This window comes from Corythoichthys intestinalis, chromosome 3 (genome assembly GCF_030265065.1).
Source record: "Corythoichthys intestinalis isolate RoL2023-P3 chromosome 3, ASM3026506v1, whole genome shotgun sequence".
Taxonomy (NCBI): Eukaryota; Metazoa; Chordata; class Actinopteri; order Syngnathiformes; family Syngnathidae; genus Corythoichthys; species Corythoichthys intestinalis.
The window spans coordinates 34,079,530-34,107,393 of NC_080397.1; the positions used below are offsets into that span (position 1 = coordinate 34,079,530).

General features: G+C 39.1%; 1 protein-coding gene across 3 annotated transcripts in view; it reads right to left on the reverse strand.

The window, feature by feature from the left end:
• Positions 1 to 4,534: 4,534 nt before the first annotated feature.
• ggt1a (gamma-glutamyltransferase 1a) overlaps positions 4,535 to 27,864 on the reverse strand; it is a 51,762-nt gene continuing 28,432 nt past the window's right edge. Inside the window, exons 2-13 of one of the 3 annotated variants that reach the window (XM_057831582.1) lie at positions 27,561 to 27,734; positions 23,575 to 23,705; positions 23,403 to 23,492; positions 20,947 to 21,139; positions 20,563 to 20,723; positions 20,318 to 20,467; positions 14,192 to 14,328; positions 13,470 to 13,657; positions 13,109 to 13,236; positions 11,049 to 11,161; positions 9,229 to 9,342; positions 4,535 to 6,208 (exon numbers count right to left, since the gene is read on the reverse strand). In XM_057831582.1, the coding sequence (XP_057687565.1) occupies positions 6,065 to 6,208; positions 9,229 to 9,342; positions 11,049 to 11,161; positions 13,109 to 13,236; positions 13,470 to 13,657; positions 14,192 to 14,328; positions 20,318 to 20,467; positions 20,563 to 20,723; positions 20,947 to 21,139; positions 23,403 to 23,492; positions 23,575 to 23,705; positions 27,561 to 27,730 (1,719 nt within the window). In that variant the 5' untranslated portion in view covers positions 27,731 to 27,734 and the 3' untranslated portion in view covers positions 4,535 to 6,064. Of the gene's footprint in view, positions 6,209 to 9,228; positions 9,343 to 11,048; positions 11,162 to 13,108; positions 13,237 to 13,469; positions 13,658 to 14,158; positions 14,329 to 20,317; positions 20,468 to 20,562; positions 20,724 to 20,946; positions 21,140 to 23,402; positions 23,493 to 23,574; positions 23,706 to 27,560; positions 27,735 to 27,864 lie in introns of all 3 variants that reach the window. The other 2 variants (XM_057831581.1, XM_057831580.1) reach the window with 2 other exon arrangements.

Sequence of the window (27,864 nt, forward strand, 5' to 3'; positions counted from 1 at the left end):
AGCCAAAGAAATACATTGTTTTTTAAAAAAAATCATTGAATTCCGGTGAGAGAATGACACGACAGAAATGAAGCATTATTCGTCCAAAGAGCATGAATGCCCTCTGGTGGGGAAAATAGTTCCTAGTTTGAGTAGTGATTAGTTCCTTCATAGTTCCTGTTATAAAATTGAAAGGATCTTCGGTTTTCCGTGGTCAACCAGTGCCAAATAAAAACTGTGAGAGAGGTTAAAATCCACGCTTTCGAGTCATGATGAGGGCCACACACTGTCAAATAATTAAATTTTTTACGGTGCTTTAAAGATGCGATGTGATTGAACAGGCTGGCATGATCATAGAACGGCAAACTTGCGTTTGATTGGTTTGATGAGTCGTGATTATTGTTGCGATGTCTCGTTGGTGAAATTGGTAGAGTTACTCTTGGCATCGCTGGCAAAAAAATAATAATCTAAAATGTAGAATAAAGAGAAAAAATGTAACCACTCTTGTGTAGCCCAAAGTAGCGGAATAGCGTTTTTTTTTTTTTTTTTTTTTTTTTTTTTTTTTTTTTTTTTTGTCTTCACAAATCGACTCAAGTAGATGTAAAAAGTATGGCTTAGTAAAACTACTCTTAGGAGTACATTTTACTCAAGTAAATATAACGGAGTGCATGTAACGCGTTACTACTACCCACCTTTGCAATTCACACCCAAATTCTCACCTATATAGACAACAATGTTCAATTCCAATAATTAATAAATGTAGACATACTAAATTGATGTTGAGTCTCTCTTAACTCAAATTTTAACTTACCAGTGTTGAGACGAAAGTTTTTGTAATGTCAGAAAACCTGATCTGTATTGTTCAGAACTGAAGTGTGAACCTAATGAATGTAGTACGTAGCTTACATGCAGTGTTAAAATTGCTTTTAATGATACGGTTCTGTATTCACATTTATTTCATTACTTTTATACTGTTTAACACATAGTGTTCTGTAGTTTCACCTTTGCTTGAATGCAGAGAGGATCTCTGGTATCCGGCACCGCTGGGATACAGAGATGTCTGGTTTCAATCGTTTGGGTAGTACGACACTTTTACGAGCTTTTTCCTTGCCCTAAGTCAAAAACAACCCAAGGGAATGAGATAGTATACACCTCTTTGTATGCAAAAATGCCCCAATGTTCAACCTAACGCCCACGAGCTTGAGATATATTGGAGTCAGATCTTAAGCCGCGTGTTAAGGTTTTTACTAATTGTTTGACCACACCCTAAGACTAGGCTTTGTGTGCTGACTTATTTATTCTCAAAGCCTCCAGAACAGAAAACTAATACGCAGCGTTGTGGCTGTGAGCTGCCAGGTCGACAGACAGTGCCAACTCTACATAGCATTAAACCTCAAATGTATGGACTGGATATATTGAGATCAGCTCTTCTTAATCATGGAACTCAGCTCTCTGGTAATACAACATTATGATACAGAGAAATGTAGTTAAACAGTCTTGCTAGCACACTTGTTTGTCTTGCTTATACTAGCTTATTATATAATATATGTGTGCTTATACTAGCACTAGCAAGTGCACTAGTCTTGCTAGCCTAGAGTGATCTCTCACACACCCCCATACTGGATGTAACCCCTGACCATGATTTTGCCACCACCAAACCTCAGTTTTCTGAGTGAATCTCGGATCCATGCGGGCTCCAGTAGGTCTCCTGCAATATTTGCAGCGACTGTGGTGTAATTCAATGTAAGATTCATCTGAAAAATCCACCTTTTGCCACTTTTCCAGCGTCCATCCTTTTGACAGGCTGTGAGCCTTGGCAAATGCCACACGGTTTTATAATGAAACGCATGCAATTTTTAGACCGTGAGGTCACTTCGTAAAGCGGAAGTAAAGCCGAAGTGGGACATTATAGACCCACCTCGCATAGAAACAACGTAATTTGTGCTACTTTTCTCCGGTAATCTTTCAAAAACGAACATGCCGATCACGCATTGCTTTTTTGGAACTTGTCGAAATGATTCTAGACATTACGACACATGAAGGATGTTTTCTTCATACGTTTCCGGAAACCAAAAACTCAGGAGGAAAAAATGTGAAGACCGAATCAACTTGCGTGGACTTTAACACCAGCTCGGTGAATCCTTTCACATTTCATACGCAGTAAACATTTTGTTGGGTTGGCATGGTCTTTCGAGGACAAAGAGGTAAGCCATTTTTTTATTTTTAACTTATTTTTTTGCGTAACGTGCCGTACTGCTGTTCTGTTATATATGTACATAACAACTTTAGTAGGGGGGAAGTGTAAATATATTATAGAATTAAGATTTGTTATCAATGAAAATATTAAAACTGTTCGTTGGCTGTCACTAAGTAGCATTTGCGATCGCTACACAAAGCTAACTAAATTACCCCCAAGAACGGTAAGAGACGTAGGACAACCAGAGGATATATAAGAAAGACAGGGCTGATGGCAAAGGATAGCTTGTTGAAACAGGAGAATGTAATTGTCAGTCGCCTTGATAAAAAAGCTAAGGCTATGCTTAGGTCAGCTCGTTTTTTTTTCGTCTTTTTCAGTCTTCGACACTCAAGCCATCTCTTTAACTGAACATTTTTATGTTCTTCCACATCTTTGCCAGTGAATTTGGTACAAGGCACATTATTTTCTGAGATAATTGGTAGGTTTAGCTCTGTAAACATCTCCTTCGTACACGATTTCCATTCATTTTCAATGAGGGACAACTAGTGGCTTGTCCCTACTTAGCAACAGTAGCTAATGTCATGAATATTAACCAGACATGAACATCATTGAGCATGTCTGGGGCAGGATGAAAGAGGAAGCATGGAAGACGAAACCCAAGAATGTTGATGAACTCTGGGAGGCATGCAAGACTGCTTTCTTTGATGTTCCTGATGACTTCATCAATAAATTGTATGAATCCTTGCCGAACCGCATGGATGCAGTCCTTCAAGCCCAGGGAAGTCAGACAAAATATTAAGTTTGGATCTCACAGCACCACTACTTAATTCGCTTATGTTATGTAACATATTTTTGAATTTGAAGTACATTTTTGTTCAATTTTCACACTACTTTCTGTAGGCAACAAAACTTTTGTCTTGCCAAAATTTGAACTTTATGTCTTCATTAAATGATAAATCTTTTTTCAATGAAACAAATATATTTTTGTAGATTCAACATCATTTGGGGGGGGGGGGGGGGGGTGTCTTAGCTTTCATATGAGCCATTTCTGAAACCAATTCAATAATCAAAAGTCAGGTTATTAGCAATTGTTTCTACACAATGGATAAGCGACAAGACTTTTGTCAGGGACTGTACATACCGATAGCATGTGAGCTTCTGCCGTGACGGTTTGTCTGTGAATGAGAATTTACATTGTTAATGCCATGATAATCAATTCTGTCTGAGCTTTGTACTGGTGTGATCTGTAAACTCCCGTTTGGTGTCGCATCGTTGCGTTGCCAATGATTGTAAACTTTTATAGCAGTGTTTGATTTTGCCTCGGCTACCGATGCTCGCTAATGGAAGAAGTCGGCGTGATGTCACGATGACGTCACCTCGCTTAGCAACGTGTCGCCATTTTGTGAAGGGGAAACGCACAGCTAAACATTCCATAGACAAACGTCTGAAATTAGTAAATTTCAGGTGTGTTTTGCGTCTTTTTTTCCTAAAAACGTCTTAAACGTGGCTTACTATTATCATGAGTCACTGCCGACAGACGCGAGGAGGCGATGCAATTTAAAATTCGCGTATATTGGCTTACAAAGCTGCCGATACAAAGTCACAGCTGATAGCTGGATAAACAAAGGAATGGCCTGCAGTGGAGTTCGGAAACATGTACAACTACCTCATAAAGTCACCCATTAAGTTGACCTTATATCATTTACGTGGAATATGTACTGTGTGGAACTGAGAAAATTGGTAGTATATACGAAGTGATTATGTCTGCCGTAACCGGTAATTCGCCTCCAAGTGTTATTTAGCCGTGAACACGTCACGGCAAAATAACCAATTCCCACCAAGCCAATAATATACCGTTTGACTAATCAGAGCAGTTCACGGCAAAAGAAAAATAATGCTTTGCGAATTGCCGGTTACGGTAATAATAACCACTGCCTAGTCTATTGAATCCTAGCAGCTAATTGGGGCAAAAATTAAAGTTTACTCACAAGTAATAAAATGTCGGCTGCAAACGTAAATGTGCTTGGATTTAGGTTCCCACAGGCGAAAATAGTCCATGGAACCGTCTTCTTTTACTGTTCCTCGACTGATTGCTCTCAGCCATTTGTTTCTGCTTTTCTTCTTACGTGGAAGAATGAAGAACTTCAAATGCGGCTCCGAACTCTTCCTTGTGTGACAACCCACAACACAGCAACTTTTAGTCATTCCGACAGAAAAAAGACCGCAAATAAAATGAAAGTTAAACGCGTTTGTATTACAGTGCACGACAGAGCAACTGCTTGTGACTCGTCTTTTGCCCCATTGTCAATATGGCGACGCTTTGTTTTGGCTGGTGACGTCATTAAATGCCTGGATGTCCGACTTCCTCTATAGGGTAGCTGTCAGTTAGCTAAGCCGCACTAGGCATGATGGGAAATGAAGTTTTAAACCTCTGCATTTGGAAACATGCTGGTTGAATTGCCAGTTTATTTCGGTTATTGTTTGCGTGCAATCTAGAACATTGAATGAGAATAACAATTGATTAAGAATAACAATTTGTAAACGTTAAATAGTAGTGATACAAATTTATACTACATTTCCATGAGTTTGCATTATGTTATTTTTTTTAACCAATATTTAATTATTTTTGTTTTGTTTTTTTGCGTTTTATTGTTTGGTTATTTTTCAGGAATAATAAGGCCTATAATAATAATAAATATAAATAATAATAAAGCCTGTTGAATAACCGCTGATAATTTGAATGTCTTTGGTTATATACTATATACAGTATATGGCGTTTTCAGTTTAAAAAAAAAAAAAAAATTCTATCCAGATAGAGGAGGCACACTTTAAATATATTAAAGTGATATAGGCATCTTTGAGTGAACTTTGAGTAAAATTCAAGTATCTCGAGGCCGGGCCAAGTGTCCTTTTTTTTGGAAATCAAAATGTGGTCACTCTATGCGAGCCTATTTATACTAACACTAGCAAGTGCGCAAGCAAGACTACATTCTCCACAAACTACATTCCTCCATTGCATCTTCATAATGTGTATTGCATATAATATAACAGTTTCAGTATATTGCTATAAAAAATTGCCTCTGCTCTGAAATTTAATGAAAGAGACCTGTTGACATTTTAGTGTTGGATGTACTCACAGACAGTGAAGGAATTGCTTTTCCATTCTGAGAAAATTCTCTGGTTGAGTGATAATGGTGAGAGACTCCTGCTTTTCAGTAAGTTAAAATTACTGCATTCTGCCTTGCTCTGTGTTGAGTGATAACAATGAATATCACTTGGAATAATTATTGTAAGCATTTGAGTAATCCCCCCCCCAAAAAAATGTATTTGAAAAGTTTAATTACAAGCCAGGTCACAAACTGCATCAAAACAATTTATGTTTTAGAAAAATATATTTGTAAATGTGTTCAAAATCCACATTACATAAATGTAACAAGATATCTGTATAAAACATGTACAATTCGTTGTCAAGTAATAAGCTTCTTTTGTGGTGATTGTTATGGGTTTTTTTTTTTTTCATACAGTGAGGATAACATTTAAGATCAGAAGGTTGGTATTGACAGAAATTTAACAGGCAACAACTTGAGATGGCGTTTTTTTTGTTGTTGTTGTTACGAAGAGCAGCTGTTTTCAAGTCTTTTAAAATCTCTTTAGATGGCCGAAAGCATTTTTTTAGACATTAAACACTTTTTCAAAATTCAATAATATTTTCAACAACACTTTGCCATGTCTCACATTTCAAACATAATGTCTAACATTGTATAACACTTGTATAACTTATTTGATATGCAATAGGTGGCAATGCTTAATAGTCACGGTTCCTCTCACACATATTAAAACTAAATTATTCCTTGAAAAGTGTTTGCTTGAGTGGGTCTTTAACTGCATTCAGTATCCGGCAGGGTATCCTCCTTTCCTAGGGTCCGATTCTGCACAGAGATTCGCTCCCTGTCGCAACACCACCTGAACCACAGAATCTGGACCCTGCAGCAGTGTTGCATGATTCTTCCAGATTAGACCGTCAAGGATTTTCTAGAATATTCACACACACACACACACAGGAAAGACTTGATCATCATTAGTCATTCTTGTTGTTTGCCGTGTTTAACATAGTAGACTACCAGGGGCGTCACTAGAAGGCTTAGCCCCCAGGAGATGCACAGGATGTAATTGAATGTAGTGTACGAGCACAAACTTCACAAACAGCTAACAAAAACTGATAATTTATTCATTATTATTATTGTTGTTGTTGTTTTGTTCTCTTTTTTTTAATAGTGTAGAACTATAGGGGAAAAAATCGGTAGATGGAAGCATCAAAATATGCCGTCTGTTTTTAAGGGTGGCAAATCGATCTATCACACTGTTCTGACACTTACATGTCAATAAAGGTGGTGGAGTGATTATTATGAGTGTATTATTATGATTATCCACTGATGGTAATCATATGTGAATGAGCTCAGCTCCTGTACCCATCTATGCGTATAGTGAGAAACAGCTGATGCTCCAGAAGGAAGTCATGCCAAAGATAGTGGTAAAAAGAGTGCAAAAAAAGAGTTGGTGGAGTTGATTTTAACAAATTCCCTTTCGTTTGCAAGTTATTTGTTAGTTTCAGCGCTCTGGAGTGGCTAAGCTAGAATGGATCAATGGCACCATTATAGCATGCCAATAAATGTGCACACATTAAAATCATCAATGACCCATGCAATCAATAGTATTGGTATGTCGTAGCCAGCAGCAAGTGACCAGTTTATATTTGTCCTCGTTCTTCATAAAGAATTTTTGGAAACTTTCCTTTGCCTGTTTCTTCGGTATGTTTCCACAGCCTCTAAATGGACATTTCACCATGTTGCCGGCCGTTTGTTAACTCAGTAGACTGATGCTGAATTTGAGGAAAGTGGGAAGTCAGAGTTTCCAACCTCTGATCTGGAAGAATATCATTAGTTCGCCTCCACTATTTGATGGCTTATGAGAAGTCAGGTTTGCTGGAGGTCAAAATGTCTTTTGAAGGCCAAAATAAAAAACAACTTGTGGCAATGAGCCATCTTTGCTATTTACATTCACTTGCAATACTTTAAGGTCGCAACTGGTACCCTCCTAGCGGGATATGTCCGACTTCCCACCTTCCTCAAATGCAGTGTGAGAACGAGTGACCAAAGCACTCCTCTTTTTTGGGGTCGCATTACGCATCTAAAAAAATAGTTCTGCAGAATGAAATGTATTACGGCAGTGCGGTGTGACATTGTTTTGGACGCATGGGTTTTTTGGAACAATGATCTAAATTTTGAATTTATTTGACTATGTTGGATCTGTTCATAGATCTGTATTGTTTTTTTACTGGCATGCTATAACGGTGCTATTGACTAGCGCTAGCTTAGCCTCTCCGGAGCCCTGAAAGTAACAACTTGCAAACGAAACTGAATGTGTTGAAATCAACTCCACCAACTAACTGAACCTCTGCTAACTTGAAGATTAAGCCTAATGTCAAAAATCCTGAACTTCCGCTCTAACTCTACAAAAAAAAAAACAGGACCTTCGCAATGCATTTCAGACTAACTAGCTGGTAGCAGCGTTATTTTAAATCTGGGATGTAACTTTTGACCACAAAACAACAAAGGTATGACGTGCGCAGAGATTGTCTATAGTGTGCAAGCCAGGTTTTTATTTGTCAAACATTTGGTTTATTAATTACTTGGGACTTTCTGCTGTTAGCTTGGGGCTGGAGCTAACCAACTGTAACGACCAGCAGTGATAATTACTCACTTTCTTTAAAAACCTTCTTATGTCCATCCTTCATCCATCTGTTCACGCTCTGCTCTGTGTGCGTACACACACACGCAGGCGGTCCTGACTGCGAGCAAGGTCCCAGGGAAAACACTGACTGGATTATCAGAGATGTGGGCATTCTCTATATGAACAAGTGGAATGGACTGGATAACGATGTACTGAAGGAGCTCTCTACATTACTATATGAAGTAAGGGGGAAACTGACAGATTTATGATCACATTTAAGTTAAGAATGACAGGTTATATTATTACTGATTAATATTCTGGCAACTTTATAGCGAAAATGTCAGCATTTTTTAATTTTATTTTTTTAAATAAAGCAACACCAAATTATTAGACGACAACATCTAAAGTGTCACACTTTCGTTTTGCCTCACTATCGAAGGACCACGGTGGTGGATCTTATTTCTGGGTAGGGATGGGCAGAAGTGAAGCAACTATTAGTGTATACCATCAGCAACCTGATCCTAATCACCTTCAAGTCAAAGGATTGGTTGTCGACTTTCGGAGATGTAAACCGGAGCTTCAACCTATTACTATAAACGCGGAATGATTGGAAACGGTACCATCTTTGAAGTTCCTATAGGCACCTACTTCAGCAAGGACCTGACGTGGACTCCTAACTGCACAGGGAGAATAACTTAAGATCTGAGCTCCTGGTTTCCTCTAATGCTGATCGGTAAAGTCGGTGCTGAGCCACGGCATCCCCAGATACACTTTGGGCTGAAAGGTAGCGGCTCTAAAGGCTAACTGGCTTCTTCCTTCATCTCTGCAGGACATTATTATCACTAGCTGCCTCAGGAGAGCACGCCGCATCATCAACAACTTTTCATTCCCTGGACACACACTCTTCCTACGCCTCCCCTCAGGTAGACGTTTGAGGGAATAACACAAGAACGGACAGACTTAGGAAAAGTTTCTAACCCAGAGCTGGGACTGCTATGAACACAAAATGATAAAATTTATTTTAAAAACAAATAATTATAAAAGTTATGGTAGGTGCTGTATTTAAAAATGTTATGTTCTTGCCCATGTTATTTGCCATATTTGAGTTTTTTCCGTAATTTATTCTGTTGCCTCTCATTATTATTTACTATTTATTATGTTATGTTATTATGTATCTAAATTTATTTAGTGAACTTATTTTTTTGCACTGTCCTGAGACCTGTCCATTGTGCTCGCTCCTGCTCAATGTCAATAAATGAATGCTTTTCTGATTATTTAACCTTCATTCAGATGCCATTTTAACTCTCAAAATCTTCACCTACCTTTTCAAAACCATGCTCCACCACTGTCATATTTGGAATGAGCTGATTGTGCACTCGCGGCTCAGTCACCGCTTTCCTCAGGTTGTACTTAAAGAACAAAGAGTTCAAGATGACCTGTTTACAGACCAACAAGGAGCATGTAATATGTACAGTGCCTTGCAAAAGTATTCGGCCCCCTTGAATCTTGCAACCTTTCGCCACATTTCAGGCTTCAAACATAAAGATATGAAATTTAATTTTTTTGTCAAGAATCAACAACAAGTGGGACACAATCGTGAAGTGGAACAACATTTATTGGATAATTTAAACTTTTTTAACAAATAAAAAACTGAAAAGTGGGGCGTGCAATATTATTCGGCCCCTTTACTTTCAGTGCATCAAACTCACTCCAGGAGTTCAGTGAGGATCTCTGAATGATCCAATGTTGTCCTAAATGACCGATGATGATAAATAGAATCCACCTGTGTGTAATCAAGTCTCCGTATGAATGCACCTGCTCCGTGATAGTCTCAGGGTTCTGTTTAAAATGCAGAGAGCATTATGAAAACCAAGGAACACACCAGGCAGGTCAGAGATACTGTTGTGGAGAAGTTTAAAGCCGGGTTTGAATACAAAAAGATTTCCCAAGCTTTAAACATCTCAAGGAGCACTGTGCAAGCCATCATATTGAAATGGAAGGAGCATCAGACCACTGCAAATCTACCAAGACCCGGCCGTCCTTCCAAACTTTCTTCTCAAACAAGGAGAAAAGAGGCCCATGATCACTCTGGATGAACTGCAGAGATCTACAGCTGAGGTGGGAGAGTCTGTCCATAGGACAACAATCAGTCGTACACTGCACAAATCTGGCCTTTATGGAAGAGTGGCAAGAAGAAAGCCATTTCTCAAAGATATCCATAAAAAGTCTCGTTTAAAGTTTGCCACAAGCCACCTGGGAGACACACCAAACATGTGGAAGAAGGTGCTCTGGTCAGATGAAACCAAATTGGAACTTTTTGGCCACAATGGCGTAAAAGCAACACAGCTCATCACCCTGAACACCCCATCCCCACTGTCAAACATGGTGGTGGCAGCATCATGGTTTGGGCCTGCTTTTCTTCAGCAGGGACAGGGAAGATGGTTAAAATTGACGGGAAGATGGATGCAGCCAAATACAGGAACATTCTGGAAGAAAACCTGTTGGTATCTGCACAAGACCTGAGACTGGGACGGAGATTTATCTTCCAACAGGACAATGATCTAAAACATAAAGCCAAATCTACAATGGAATGGTTCAAAAATAAACGTATCTGGGTGTTAGAATGGCCAAGTCAAAGTCCAGACCTGAATCCAATCGAGAATCTGTGGAAAGAGCTGAAGACTGCTGTTCACAAACACTCTCCATCCAACCTCACTGAGCTCGAGCTGTTTTGCAAGGAAGAATGGGCAAAAATGTCAGTCTCTCGATGTGCAAAACTGATAGAAACATACCCCAAGCGACTTGCAGCTGTAATTGGAGCAAAAGGTGGCGCTACAAAGTATTAACGCAAGGGGGCCGAATAATATTGCACGCCCCACTTTTCAGTTTTTTATTTGTTAAAAAAGTTTAAATTATCCAATAAATTTTGTTCCACTTCACGATTGTGTCCCACTTGTTGTTGATTCTTGACAAAAAATTAAAATTTTATATCTTTATGTTTGAAGCCTGAAATGTGGCGAAAGGTTGCAAGATTCAAGGGGGCCGAATACTTTTGCAAGGCACTGTATAAAGTAGGTCAGTGAGTAGGATTGCATCTCAAAGCTGCATGTGAAGTTGCTCAGGATTTCAAATCCACTCTTACCAAGGCAGTAGATGTGGTAATTTTTGTGCCCCCAGATGCTCCGACAACCATTTTAACCCTTTTTTCTTCATCAAAGATTATGGTGGGAGACATGGAAGACAGAGGCCTTTTTCCTGTAAATTAAGATGTTAAAAAAAAAAAAAAAAACACATAAAACATTTAAAGTGCCTGTGACAAGAAAAAGCATGTTTATTTCATAATACACATGGTATTTTATGCTCCTGAATGAAATTGACCACTTGGATGTGTGAAGAAGCGATCAATATATTTATTCAATTTTTTTAATCCCGCGCTACGAAAATGACAGACTTCAGTCTTGCACTGAGGAAGAGGGCGCTGTGATGTGTACGGAGGAAGGAGTCCTCTTCACTATACAGCCGTACTGTTGTATGAGAAGGACTAAGGATTCAGCTGATTTTGCGGATTAATACGTTTATTTTTCGCATCACGCCAGCCAAGCGGCAGCAGAAAAATCTTGCTGTACGAGGGAGAGGCATGTGCGCCTTTTGCAGGTTTCAAAATTCACCGGTGGATATTGGCCAAAACAAGCCCTACTACTGTGGGACCATGGGACTTACGAGGAAGTGAGTAAACATTGTGTTTTGTTTTATGTCAAATACTGGGATCATTTTAATATGTAGGTGGCTGACATGCTCCTTGTCCCCTCGGTCGACGGATTGTCGCACATCCCCCCGCCGGTAGAGCACTATATTCGGCTTATTGCCCTCTTCATGTGCCCGGTGTTCTGTCAAATTTTTCGACCGATCAGAAATTGCAACTTTGCGTTAAAAATAGCCGCAGATACAGCAATTACAAAGTAAACACAACAAACTTTCTTTCAATAAAGGACTACTTACATTTGATCATGAATGGCATGTAAAAAGCTCTCCTCATACAAATTAGCTGCACATGCTCGCGTATGACTCTCGCTGTTTATGTCTTCGCTGTGTAGTAAAGCATTATTTTGCCATATTCGTGTTGACCATTTGGCAGGTACACGCTCCTCCGACGTCGGCCGGTTTGTTCGGCGGTCATTGTCCACCTGCTTCCCCGGCGAGCTCTCCTGTCCGTAGTAGCAGGGGAACGAGCTGTAAATTGCTCTCCGCCGGGGGGGTTGCCAATCGGCGAAGACAATCGACAACCCAGTCGTCATGTGAAATAATCCGGGCTAGTTATGTGTGATTTTCTGCTGCGAAGACTTTGAAACATCACTCAGTTCGGTTTAGCATGTCGGCCAGCTGTCAAGCCTCTTGGTTTGTTTACATTCTCCGAAGCCGGGGAAGAGAAATGACATAAGCCCGGCATAATGACATAAGGTGGCATAAAATATCGTTCGGGAGGTGCGACAGTAAAGGTGAAGTCGACAGTTTTGACCATTATGGAGTAATTTTGCCATGTCGTCCTGAATAAATGCATTTTTATTATTTCATATTCCATTCAGCACAAGACTGTTATTTGTCATGACCATGTCATTTATTTAGCTATTGGGGAAATATACTCGGATAAAAAAGAATATCCTGTAAAAATATTGGAATAGAGAGACTGAAACAATGACATTTTGCGGCTCTCATCGTTGCGTTTTCCTCGTTCTGAATAATTCCCCCTCAACGGGCTGACTGGTCCTTCTCAAGCCATTTATTTAGCTATTGGGGAAAAATACTTGGATAAAAAGAATATCCTGTAAAAATATTGGAGTGGAGAGACTGAAACAATTACATTTTGCGGCTCTCTTCGTCGCGTTTTCCTCGTTCTGAATAATTCCCCCTCAATAGGCTATAGGCCTATACTAAATCAGATGAAATTGTGACTCCGCTGATGTCATCCACCTGTTGGGGACGCTAGAGCCCTATAATGGTAGGCGTGGCTAACCGGCAGATTAAAAGACTAATATCTCGTCATCTGCGCTTTGCTAAATTGTTATATATAGTCAAATCGTCTCAAAATATTATTCCACTTCACATAATAATGCTATTTAAGACTTTTTTTTTTCTCCTGTCATGACCATTTATATTTAATCCTTAACAGAAGCAGTCCAATATCTTAAAGTGGACGGGTCTCACCTGGTTGGATGAAGTTGTTAGGTGAGGGAGGGACTCCAAAGCCATTGGTGATGTATGGAGAGCTGAAGTCATCCATTTGATCGTTAAAGATGATTCCAGTTGATCGGGACATGACTTTGGACCCAAAACTGGATGCACAAACAATTGTGTATAGTTTGACATATAGTTAGTCCCAAAATTATTGATATGACATATCATTTATTACAATTGAGATCAATGAATAGTTTGGCCTGGTTATGAATAATGTTGGTTTTTATGTACTTTTCTGCAAATCTATTGATGTGGAAATGCTCAGATTTACTCTGTAGGTCAAAGGGAAGTGAGTTTGGATTTATTTTGACGAGACAGATAAGAATCTTACTATCGATTAATGGTGCTGGTGGCTGCCACGGCACTTCCGTCTTCAGCTATAACTGACAGATGAGCTGTTCCGTGGTTGTCAGGAACAAAATAATCCGGCTCATAGTAAACGTCTGGATGTGTGGTATCATCCGTAATTTTCATCCTTATGCCTTCAGCAAAGTAGGTGGATGTCATGTTTTGGATAAGCTGGAAACAGCAAATTATTTTCAGTTAAATTCCACAAAGCACACAAATTTGCATGTGTTTTCTTTTTTTTTTTTTATTATTATTATTATTATTATTTTTTTTTTAAAATAAAATAATATTACTGTATTTTTCAGACTATAAGTCCCACCAAAGTATAAATCCCACAAGCAAAAAAAAAACTTGAGTAGATTACTTGAGTAAAACTAGAGTATAAGTCGCAGTTTATTTGATTACAGACCAAAAGTAAACATTATATGAAGTACATTCTATAGTAATGAAAATAAAATGTTTTATCTGGTACGTCGGGTATGTTTCAAAACAACATAACTTATTTAACAAAGTATTCTAAACTATAGTTTTCATCTTCAATAACTCTTCTGCAGTGAATTATCATTGCTAGAACTCTCAGTTGAAACGGATTGTACATCCATTGCCGTTAATGGCAGTGAATGAGTCAAGGATAACATCCTGAAGAGTACTTCATATTCTATGAAATACTACCTTGTGAAAGACAGTGATAACTTCGAGGCTTACATCTGTAACATTGAGAAAACGTGGATCCCCGAGTCTGCTTCTCTTGGCATAAGCAAAACGGAAAGCCTCTATGATGCGATGATACGTCAGGGTCTTTTTCTCAGGGGTGGAAACGCTTGATTCCGTAAAATTGTATCCTGTAAAATATCCAAGGGGGAAAAGTCAATCACATTTTCATGGTTCGAACAGTCAATGAGGCTTCTTCATCAATATCAGATAAGGATTCAAGATTCTTATGTAGGGAGTTGTTTACGTTGTTTTAGGTCTGCAAACCTTATTTTCACTATTGTTTGGATGTGGAATCCAAAACTGATTTCAGTTTTTCATCATTACCTCAGGTTTTGTAATAGGATCCCCATTTTCTTTTTGAAAAGTATAAAAAAAATATATATAAAAAAAACACTGTACTAAACATATAATGTATGCTAGTTTAAAATACATATACAGTGCCTTGCAAAAGTATTCGGCCCCCTTGAACCTAGCAACCTTTCGCCACATTTCAGGCTTCAAACGTAAAGATAAAAAATTTAAATTTTTTGTCAAGAATCAACAACAAGTGGGACACAATCGTGAAGTGGAACAAAATTTATTGGATAATTTAAACTTTTTTAACAAATAAAAAACTGAAAAGTGGGGCGTGCAATATTATTCGGCCCCCTTGCGTTAATACTTTGTAGCGCCACCTTTTGCTCCAATTACAGCTGCAAGTCGCTTGGGGTATGTTTCTATCAGTTTTGCACATCGAGAGACTGACATTCTTGCCCATTCTTCCTTGCAAAACAGCTCGAGCTCAGTGAGGTTGGATGGAGAGTGTTTGTGAACAGCAGTTTTCAGCTTTTTCCACAGATTCTCGATTGGATTCAGGTCTGGACTTTGACTTGGCCATTTTAACACCTGGATACGTTTATTTTTGAACCATTCCATTGTAGATTTGGCTTTATGTTTTGGATCATTGTCCTGTTGGAAGATAAATCTCCGTCCCAGTCTCAGGTCTTGTGCAGATACCAACAGGTTTTCTTCCAGAATGTTCCTGTATTTGGCTGCATCCATCTTCCCGTCAATTTTAACCATCTTCCCTGTCCCTGCTGAAGAAAAGCAGGCCCAAACCATGATGCTGCCACCACCATGTTTGACAGTGGGGATGGTGTGTTCAGGGTGATGAGCTGTGTTGCTTTTACGCCAAACATATCGTTTTGCATTGTGGCCAAAAAAGTTCAATTTTGGTTTCATCTGACCAAAGCACCTTCTTCCACATGTTTGGTGTGTCTCCCAGGTGGCTTGTGGCAAACTTTAAACAAGACTTTTTATGGATATCTTTGAGAAATGGCTTTCTTGCCACTCTTCCATAAAGGCCAGATTTGTGCAGTGTACGACTGATTGTTGTCCTATGGACAGACTCTCCCACCTCAGCTGTAGATCTCTGCAGTTCATCCAGAGTGATCATGGGCCTCTTAGCTGCATCTCTGATCAGTTTTCTCCTTGTTTGAGAAGAAAGTTTGGAAGGACGGCCGGGTCTTGGTAGATTTGCAGTGGTCTGATGCTCCTTCCATTTCAATATGATGGCTTGCACAGTGCTCCTTGAGATGTTTAAAGCTTGGGAAATCTTTTTGTATCCAAATTCGGCTTTAAACTTCTCCACAACAGTATCTCGGACCTGCCTGGTGTGTTCCTTGGTTTTCATAATGCTCTCTGCACTTTAAACAGAACCCTGAGACTATCACAGAGCAGGTGCATTTATACGGAGACTTGATTACACACAGGTGGATTCTATTTATCATCATCGGTCATATAGGACAACATTGGATCATTCAGAGATCCTCACTGAACTTCTGGAGTGAGTTTGCTGCACTGAAAGTAAAGGGACCGAATAATATTGCACGCCCCACTTTTCAGTTTTTTATTTGTTAAAAAAGTTTAAATTATCCAATAAATGTTGTTCCACTTCACGATTGTGTCCCACTTGTTGTTGATTCTTGACAAAAAAATTAAATTTCATATCTTTATGTTTGAAGCCTGAAATGTGGCGAAAGGTTGCAAGATTCAAGGGGGGCGAATACTTTTGCAAGGCACTGTATATACAGTGGGGCAAATAAGTATTTAGTCAACCACCAATTGTGCAAGTTCTCCTACTTGAAAAGATTAGAGAGGCCTGTAATTGTCAACATGGGTAAACCTCAACCATGAGAGACAGAATGTGGGAAAAAAAAAACAGAAAATCACATTGTTTGATTTTTAAAGATTTTTTTTATTTCCAAATTAGAGTGGAAAATAAGAATTTGGTCACCTACAAACAAGCTAGATTTCTGGCTGTCAAAGAGGTCTAACTTCTTCTAACGAGGTCTAACGAGGCTCCAGTCGTTACGTGTATTAATGGCACCTGTTTTAACTCATTATCGGTATAAAAGACACCTGTCCACAATCTCAGTCAGTCACACTCCAAACTCCATTATGGCCAAGACCAAAGAGCTGTCGAAGGACACCAGAGACAAAATTGTAGACCTGCACCAGGCTGGGAAGACTGAATCTGCAATAGGTAAAACGCTTGGTGTAAAGAAATCAACTGTGTGAGCAATTATTAGAAAATGGAAGACATACAAGACCTTTATCTCCCTCGATCTGGGGCTCCATGCAAGATCTTACCCCGTGGCGTCAAAATGATAAGAACGGTGAGCAAAAATCCCAGAACCACACGGGGGGACCTAGTGAATGATCTACAGAGAGCTGGGACCACAGTAACAAAGGCTACTATCAGTAACACAATGCGCCGTCAGGGACTCAAATCCTGCACTGTCAGACGTGTCCCTCTGCTAAAGCCAGTACATGTCCAGGCCCGTCTGCGGTTCACTAGAGAGCATCTGGATGATCCAGAAGAGGATTGGGAGAATGTGTTATGGTCAGATGAAACCAAAATATAACTTTTTGGTAGAAACACAGGTTCTCATGTTTGGAGGAGAAAGAATACTGAATTGCATCCGAAGAACACCATACCCACTGTGAAGCATGGGGGTGGAAACATCATGCTTTGGGGCTGTTTTTCTGCAAAGGGTCCAGGACAACTGATCTGTATAAAGGAAAGACTGAATGGGGCCATGTATCGAGAGATTTTGAGTGAAAATTTCCTTCCATCAGCAAGGAAATTGAAGATGAGACGTGGCTGGGTCTTTCAGCATGACAATGATCCCAAACACACAGCCAAAGCTACAAAGGAGTGACTTCATAAGAAGCATTTCAAGGTCCTGGAGTGGCCTAGCCAGTCTCCAGATCTCAACCCCATAGAAAATCTGCAGAGGGAGTTAAAGTCCGTGTTGCCCAACGACAGCCCCAAAACATCACTTCGCTAGAGGAAATCTGCATGGAGGAATGGGCCAAAATACCAGCAACAGTGTGTGAAAAGCTTGTGAAGAGTTACAGAAAACATTTGGCCTCCGTTATTGCCAACAAAGGGTACATAACAAAGTATTGAGATGAACTTTTGGTATTGACCAAATACTTATTTTCCATCATGATTTGCAAATAAATTCTTTAAAAATCAAACAATGTGATTTTGGGGGGGGGGTTCACATTGTCTCTCATGGTTGAGGTTTACCCATGTTGACAATTACAGGCCTCTCTAATATTTTCAAGTGGGAGAACTTGCACAATTAGAGGTTGACTAAATACTTAGTTGCCCCACTGTACGTAGATATAGATGTATCATTGACTTCACGATCAGTTGACGAGACAGCTCCTACAGACATTGCGCCACGGCTTCCCGTAGTGGGCCAGGCCATGCAGAGCGTCGTGGAAGCTTTCATTGCAATTAACACAAACGCCAATGCGTTCTAACGTCGGAAATAGATGGAAACAGGACGAAAGTTTTAGTGCATACAAGAAGGCAGGAGTGTCTCAAGCGTGATTTGGTCGAGGATTCAAGGTAAATATTATCTTAAATAGCACCATGCATGCATTTTGAAACTAGGCTTGCCACACGTCCCTTGAAATAAGGAATCGTTCCGAATTGGGAATTAAAATTTGCATTCCGTATTGAACCAATATAGAATATATATAAATGGATACATTTCTATGCATTTTAGGACTTTTGGGGATGTTCCTTTTTTTTCTTCGCCTGTACGACTTTGGACGCGAGGGGTGCGTCCCTTATTTCTATTTCTGAAATATGTCAACCCTATTTCAAATGTGAAAAAAATTTTATGAATGTAAAAGATTCGCGTGACTTTACTTTGAAATATTTACGTAAAATGAATGATAACTGCCCGTTTCTTTTTTTTTTTTTTTTTTAACCAAGAATCTAGACTGTTTTACTGTCATATCTATAGAAATGCCAGGTTTTACACATTCATTTAAAAGGATTTTCAACTTAAAAAGCTCTTTATTTTGTGATGGCCGCCATGTTGTATTTGTATCCATACACAGTAGCATAACTTTTCGTTCAAATAATTTGGTAATTTTTGGCCAACTGCCCGTTTTTTGGTATTAAAAAAAAAAACAAAAATACTAATTTAAACATTTTACGTCCATACAAAAAAAATCGGCTTTTACGTGTTTTATTTTTATGTAACGTTTCAATCTAAAAACAACCAGGGCCAGACAGCCAGCAAGATGTGCTGAGGCAAGAGTGACATTGGAATTCAACCAAAATAAGTTGTGATTGTATATAGAAAAGTGCAAATTTTGCTTTTGTTGAGTAAAATTAAGATGATTCTGCATGCTCTCCTCAAGTATTAAGTTTCTGATGTGAAAATGAGTGATTTGCTAGTGAAAACTTCAGTCAAAATTGCACTGAATTTTTTAAAAAAAAAATTGCTATTTTGGGCAAAAACTTATTGATTTGTTAAGTATTGCAATTGATCCTGAATATATAGGTGATTATCTCTGCATTTGGTGAATTTTGTGCATCTAGCGAAAAATCGGAGAATTTTTTAGCCATTTTAAGTTTTGTTATACTTATATATAAAAAATCATTATCCGGGATTTTATTAGGGAACGACTTTGAATTTTTCGATGACGCTGCTCATCGAGACTCATATGTGCTTAAGAGAGGTGCCTGTTTTGGTTTTAGATCGCTAATGGCTTTGGTTTTGAAAATATTTGATTTTTAGGTTTTTGAAAAAGGGTCTACTACAGAGGTGCCCTACGCCCCGTTTCCCGTCAACTGATAGTGAAGTCTATGGATTTATGTTGACAATGAAATAGTAGCATTCACTGTAGTGTTTATTAAACACTATTATGTTTTAATAAAGGATATTGCTTCGTGAATGCATGTAGTAACAACATTGCTGGGAGGGGGGCTGATAGGAGGACACCCAAAAATTAGTTAGAAAGAGCTGTCAGACCAAAAAATAAAAATAAAAAATATGAAAGAAAGAAAAGGAAAAAAAGAATACTACTTTTTTTTTGCCACGTGTTGTCATTAGGGCTGTCAAACGATTACAATTTTTAAACGAGCTAATCACAGCTTAAAAATTAATTAATCGTAATTAATCGCAATTCAAACCATCTATAAAATATGCCATATTTTTCTGTAAATTATTGTTGGAATGGAAAGATAAGACACAAGACGGATATATATACATTCAACATACTGTACATAAGTACTGTATTTGTTTATTATGACAATAAATCAACAAGATGGCATTAACATTATTAACATTCTGTTAAAGCAATCCATGGATAGAAAGACTTGTAGTTCTCAAAAGATAAATGTTAGTACAAGTTATAGAAATGTTATATTAAAACCCCTCTTAATGTTTTCGTTTTAATAAAGTTTGTAAAATTTCAATCAAAAAATAAACTAGTAGCTCGCCGTTGTTGATGTCAATAATATTTATGGTGCTGAAACCCATAAAATCAGCCACACCCAAGCGCCAGCAGAGGGCGACAAAATACCAAAAAACACAAGTAACAAGTGTAAATGACACTTTGCTGTCATTTTAATCTGTTTGAGCGGGGCATGTGCGTTAAATGCGTCAAATATGTTAACGTGATTAATTTAAAAAATTCATTTATGCCTGTTAACGCGATAATTTTGACAGCTCTAGTTATCATTGAAACAAACTTTAGATGTGATTTCAAACTAATTACACATTGGAATGATGGGCCACACAAGAGTTTGGCCAGGCTGCTCACCATTAAGTATGTTGAGAATGAGTGCCAACACTGGTCCACTGGAGGGGGCGTCTGGGACATACATAGTGTAATCCCCCACACTCAGCTTCAGGGGATTTTCATTCAGCACTGGCTGGTACTCCAATAAATCATCCAAGGTTATAATCCCACCTAGAGCATTGATTATGAGTAACTGTCCTTTTCCTTTTGCGGTTCATTTTATTTTGTAGATTTAAAATTTTTGTAATAAGACAATAAAACACAACCTGCTGCCTGGATGTCTTCCACGAGTCTCTGTGCTATTGAGCCATTATAGAATATGTCAGGACTCTCTTCTGCTATTCTCTGGTATGTGTCTGCCAGCTTTGGAAATCTTATCAAGTCATTTTCCCTGAGAATGCTTTTTTGCGAATCACAAAACACTTCACTATACGATGAGGAGAGAAGAAAATGTAATTTTACAACTCAAGCACAGTTTAATGAGGTAAAACAGCATGTGAGGTTATGGATACTTATTGGATTACTAATTACCCCAACGCATACTTCATCAATATGATACACATAACTAGGCTGGTAGTGAATGAGTTAAAGAGCTATTTAGTGTAGGATTACTGTTGGCACCATTTATGCTGGCATTGCTTACTTCTCACCAAAGATTAGCGTTTCCTTGTATGGAATCTCTGCTTCTATAGATGGCACGAGCTAAGGATTTCCCAATGGGAAAGCCTTCTCGAGCTAAGGTGATACTTGGCTCAAACAGCTCTTTCCATGGCAGCCTACCATGTCTCTTGTGTGCCATCTCATAGCCACGAATCTGCCCTGGGATGGCGATGGACAGTCCACCTGTCAGGTATAAACATTAATATTGTTTATACAGTGTATCACAAAAATGAGTACACTCGTTGCATTTCTGCAGATATTTAAGTATATCTTTTCATGGGAAAACACTGACAAAATGACACCTTAACACAATGAAACGTAGTCTGTGTGCAGCTTATATATTTGAGATAATTTATTTTCCCCTCAAAATAACTCAAAATATAGCCATTAATATCCAAACCCCTGGCAACAAAAGCGAGTGCACCGCATGGGAACTACATACATCCCCAAATGTCCAAATTGAGTACTGCTTGTCATTTTCCCTCCAAAATGTCATGTGACTCATTACAGGAGTGCTGTCAGCATTGCTGCAGAGATTGAAGAAGTGGGGGGTCAGCCTGTTAGTGCTCAGACCATACGCCGTACTCTACATCAAATTGGTGTGCATGGCTGTCACCCCAGGAGGAAGCCTCTTCTTAAGACAGGCAAAACAGTTTGCTGAAGACATGTCAACAAAGCACATGGATTAATGGAACCATGTCCTATGGCAGAGGTCACGGAACCGCGGACCTCGGTCCAGTTCCGGACCCCCAAGCCGTCTGGACCGGATCTCAAGCTGTCTGGACTAATACACGTTGCAACAACAAAAATCATTTTTTTCTGCGGGTTTGCAGAGCGGAGGTGGGCAACAAACAAAAACCTTAGCGGTGACGCGCGTGAGCCAGCCAATGGGAGTGAAGCATTTGAAAGTTATTTTTAGAACAGCATGTCTCACACTCACTTTCCAGACTCTGCAGAGTGACAGCCAAAAACTGAGCCGAATGAAGTTGGAGGAAGAGGCGAAACGGTACGGCAAATGGCATGCTCAAAACTACGCAAGATTGATGCAGAAAACAGAGTGTTTAAGGAAGAGTAGACCAACACATTTTTGTTCATTTTACCTGGCGGCAGCACAAAACCCCTATGCCTCATCTGTTCAGAGACTGTGTTCTGCCAAAATCTGCTACATCGGCGAAACGTCTACATTAGTCGAATTTGACACCCAAAGTACTACCGTGCGCGCTAAACTTGTTTTGTTTGGATGCATACAGGCAGAACGTACTAAAAAATGCCTTAGGAAAATACTTTATGCAGTTATACCAAATATGGACGGTTTAAATACGCTACGTAACTAATGTAGTCAACTGCTTCAAAGCTAACACAAAAAAAACACAATGGTTAAAAGTATGAGAGGGTAATACATGCAGAAGTATTTTTGAGGCAATGAAAAGGTTTGAAAAAACTAAATAAAAACAAAAATAGTGAGTACTCGCCGCTTCTAACCGATGTGCGCATGTGTGCGGATGCTTGCGCAAGCGCGCTAAGCGTTGTGTAGACGTTTCGCCGCGTAGTAAGGAATGGCCGAACAACGCTAGCGCTTGTAAAAAGCAGCAATTTTAAAAGGCACTATGAGACGAAGCACGCAGATTTTTCGCAAAGTTTCCCTATGAACTCTGCCATCCGTTCTCAAAAAATAGCGGAATTAAGGTCTCAATATGATCGCTTTATTATTTATTACTAATTAATTATTATTAAATATTATTTATTGCTTACTATAATTTTTTTTTTTTTTTATATTTTGTTTACATTTTTGAATGTTGGAATTATCAGCATGGCCACGTAAAGATACGTTTGTATTTTTTGGAAAAAAAGAAGCATTAAAAATATTTCCGGACCCGAGATTGTTGTAATTTTTCAATTTCGGACCCAGAGGATTTTTAACTCATGACCCCTCTCCTATGGTCTGATGAGACGAAGATTAATTTGTTTGGTTTCGATGGTCTCAAGCATGTGTGGCGGCGACCAGGTGAGGAGTACAAAGATAAGTGTGTCATGCCTACAGTCAAGCAAGGTGGTGGGAATGACACCCCCCCCCCACACACACATCTTCAATCTCTGCAGCAATGCTGATAGCCAAACGTAATGAGTCACATGACATTTTGGAGGGAAAATGACAAGCAGTACTCAATTTGGACATTTAGGGATGTACGTAGTTTCCATGCGGTGTACTCACTTCTTTTGCCAGGGGTTTAGATATTAATGGCTATATTTTGAGTTATTTTGAGGGGAAAATAAATTAACTGTATTATATAATCTGCACACAGACTACTTTTCATCGTGTCAAAGTGTCCTTTTGTCAGTGTTGTCCCATGAAAAGATATACTTAAATATCTGCAGAAATGCAAGGAGTGTACTCACTTTTGTGATACACTGTAATTTCATATGCCTGTTCAGTATGTGATTGTACCTATACGTGAAAGTTGTGTGTTGTTGCCAAACATGTCTTCAGTGGCTTTCTTGGGCGCCGTCTCTCTTGCATCGATGGTTTCTACTGTTCCTATTGAGTAGAAAATGTAAGCAAGGGTCAGTTTTACCCAATAGGCTTCACCAGTATGTTGTAAATGATAAGGCACATTCACCTGAAGAGGCACTGTAGATGACAAAGAACCCCCCTCCTCCAATACCCATGCTGTGTGGGTTAAGAAGGCCAACACAGAGTAATGCAGCAATGGAAGCATCCACTGCTGAACCGTTTTTCTTTAAAATATCCCTAAGGACATTGGAGAAGATTATATATCATCGTAGATTCCATGGCAGATTTTTCTCGGGGAGGATAAAGTAATCCATAACCTCATGTTTGAGAAAATTGCATTTTCTTGAAACGATTTCTCCCAAACAGCTGAAAATCCTTTCAAATGCCATAATAGGCTAGTATAAAGAGAGTTTTTGTTTTGTCATAAGCACGTTTCACAAACATATCCCAGTAAATTCCCGTGTAAAGTGACGCAGGATTTACCCGTGTCATTGCTTTCACGCATGTAAAGATATCCTGGGAATGACAGGGTTTGGACACTTTCACAGACTTGTCCCGTGTTGCCCACTGGCGCTCTCTGTGCGGGAAGCGCTACTGGCGCGATTTTATAACCAGGACATTATATCACTTTTGGTCACCATCGGCTGTCACAATGTTGGTCAAATCGTGTTTTGTTAGTCTTGTGGGAGCATGGCCAACGTTGTAACTGCAGCAAAATCAAGCTCATCAAGACTGCATTTAAGCCCAGGCGATCCAAGAGAAGGTTGCCGACATATTAACTTGCTGGGTCCCATTCGACACCTTGTACTATCGAATTTCGTGAATTTGCTAGCTTGTTCGTCTGCTGCCCTCGTTTTGAAATCCCCTACGTTGTGCTGGTATTTGAGTGTATTTGTTTTGTTGTCTTATTAGCTCTCTGACTGCCGCTTAGGTTAGTATTATTGAGCCTCGTCAACCTACTGTCACGGACCCATTGTTATTCTCCCTTTTCCGCGATCGCGTGTATTTTTGTTTGTATTTAATAAACCCTTAAACGCATCCCTCCGTTGTTTTTTGCTTTGAACCAAATTCACGTGTGGAGGCCCTCAAGGGTCAATTCTTGGACCACTCTTATTTAACATCTATATGCTTTCCTAAGCTCAGATTATGGAACAGTATGACATCTCTTATCACACCTATGCAGATGACACACAACTCTATATGTCTGTGTCCCCCCATGATTATAGTCCCTTAGTCTCCCTGAGTAATTGCATTCATCAAATCAATGAATGGATGTGCCAGAATTTTCTACAGTTAAATGTGGAAAAGACAGAGGTGATCATTTTTGAGCCAAAAAAGGAAAGATCAAAGATAAGCAGGCACCTTAGCACAATGTTACTTACAGCTACAAATCAACTCAGAAACCTTGGCGTAATTATTGACTCAGACCTAAAATTTAATAGCCATCTAAAGTTCGTCACTAAATCTGCTTATTACCACCTAAAAAATATAGCCAGAATTAAGGGGCTTCTGACTGAAAAAGACATGGAAAAACTTAAGCATGCATTCATTTTCAGCAGATTGGATTATTGCAATGGTATATTTACAGGTCTTGATAAAAAATCATTCAGGAAGCTGCAACTAGTACAGAATGCTGCAGCCAGAGTCTTCACAAATACAAGGAAACTGGACCGGTTTTAAAATCGTTACACTGGCTTCCAGTGAGTCATAGGATAGACTATAAAACACTACTGCTCGTCTACAAAACACTTAATGGCCTTGGACCAAAATACATGCTTGATTTGTTAGATTCCTATGAAACATCTAGACCCCTAAGGTCGTCTGGAACCGGTCTCTTGTATGTTCCAAGAACAAGAACCAAGCAGGGTGAGGCAGCATTTAGTTATTATGCTCCTCGCCTCTGGAACAAGTTACCTGATGGTCTGAAGTATGCTCGAACTGTTAGCTCCTTTAAATCTGGGCAAAAAACACTTTTGTTTAGCACTGCATATCCATAACTGTCTATATATTTCAATCTATTTGCTTTCTATTCCTCTTGTGCATTATTTATTTATTTATTTATGTTTTACTTTTTTTATTATTATTATTATTATTTTATTTTTATTCTATTCATGATTAAATGTGATTTTTGTGTATAATTTTATTTCCTATTTCAATTGTCTTTGTTTTTACATCCAATTGATTTTAATGTGATTTTTATGATCTCCATGTGATGTAAAGCACTTTGAATTGCCTTGTGTTGAATTGTGCTATATAAATGAATTTACCTTGCCTTGCCTTGATAATTGCGATGTTTGTTTACCGCTTTTCGTCTTACTGCGAAGAAATAGGAAGTGACGATCGGCCCGCCATGATTACGTCATCAGCCATCGTGCTGTGACCCGGGAATTTAACGCTTGCTTTCACATACGCCTTGTTTTCCGAAATTTCTAGGTTCGCGGTGAATCAGTAACAAACACACCTTTGCTCAATAGACGATGTTTATTGATTAGAAAATGCAGAATAAATGAGATTTATTGATTACAATCCCACAAAAGCAAGAAAACAGATATCAAAAACAAGCAAAGAAATGGTAACGTGTTGCTAGATTTGAGTTTGTCAATCTCAGAATCCCCGCGGTACGTTACAGCACAACTAGTTGTCCCTTAGAAATGAAAATCGCTTACCGTTACAAATGAGTGGGAAGCCAACAACACTCCAATAAAGCGTCAAAAAGGACAAAAACTGGGCGATCCGTACTTAATCCACCAGCGGACTTCACGGGTTGCCCAGAAACGTTCGCTTTTGTAAGGACGCACCTCTCGGAGGCGGAGAGGCAACTTCCGCCTCCAAGCGGCGTGGCCCCGTCCAATGACAAACATTAAAATTACTTTGGTTCAGCCCCTCGAAAAAAAAAAGGCTTTTTCACATGGGACAAGTGAGCTGTGCTGCAACAGACGTAAATATTATGGGAACAAAACAAGTTATCTCGTAAGATTCTATGGGACCCAGACATGTAGTAAAACAATACTTGGGTGCAATCTCGTGAGATTCTATGGGAATAAAACAGTCTAACCAAGTTATCTCGTGAGATTCCCTTCTGACTATGGGAATAAAACGGTACTATGGCGCTAAACAAGTTATCTCGTGAGATTCTCTTCTGACTATGGGTGAATGTGCTAATGTTAGGGCATCTTGGTCACAGAGGCAATCATACATAATGTGCTAATGTTAAGGAATATTTTTCCTCCATCACGCCTCGTCCCGGCAAAGTCCCGGACAATATATTAAGACGCGACCGGTTAAATGTCCGCGTATTCTCCGTGTCTGTCAACCCGGGAAATTGCTTTGACATACTGTACAAGGCCTATATGTGAAATGGGCTAGAGATGCAATGGCAGTGCAAATCCTGAACTGGAATTTTAGCAAACTCTATATCAAGCCAATACTGAGTACACCTTCAGAACTCGAACGTACACATAGGCTACCAGTAATGACATGCCTACATGGATAGTTTTAGTTTGGCTGATTTATTCCAGTCATACGGCAAATAATTAATCAGTAGCGTTGTCAATTACAGACCTTACTGTGTCATCACTCTTCTCGAATCGACTCTCCTGTATCAACCCTTTTCGAAACTTACATTTCTTGACTTGACTCTTTTTAAATCAAATCTTTTCACAAAGACTCGTTAAAAAGACTCTTTTTGAATCTACTTATCTAGGTCAGACTTTTAAGTTAACCTTTAAATCTTTTTTTATTTTATTTTTTTCCGCGGACAATGTAAAAATACAAATTGATTTGTTGTTTTCTCTCGTCTTGTTTTGCTGTCAATGTTCTTCCCCTTTTGGTTCCACCAAAACCATAGCTGCAAATAGAGAGAGCGAAACGTTCATTTACAAGAATTAATTGTATTGTCAGTGGTTTGGAACTGATTCGGTTTTGCAGCAACAAATGCGCTCCATTTGACTGGACTATAATTTTTTTTTAAAGCCCCTTGCAAGAAAACTCACAAGCACATCTAACTTATTCCATTATCTTAAAAAAATCATCTGGCCAAGTGGGAGAACTGCCAATATAAAAATCAGATTTGTGGAATAAACACCTACTTACCTTCCGATTTCTGAACACTTTCCAGCATCAGCAGCGACAGCAGCTCTTAAGAAGTTGGCTGCTGGGGGAGCAAGATTTTTCTTCCCCTCACCTATGACTAGGAACAGGAACAGGACCACAACAAGCACCAGAAGGACCACCACACCAGCAACCAGACGCTTTGCAATCATTTTCCTGCCAAGTCAATTCAACAAAGACCAACGTTGAACAGAATTTAGTGAACTTCGATTAACCTAGAGACCTATAAATAAAAGTCCATTCATGAAATGTGTTTTCTCACTTTTCTTCCAAAAGACGTCAATCT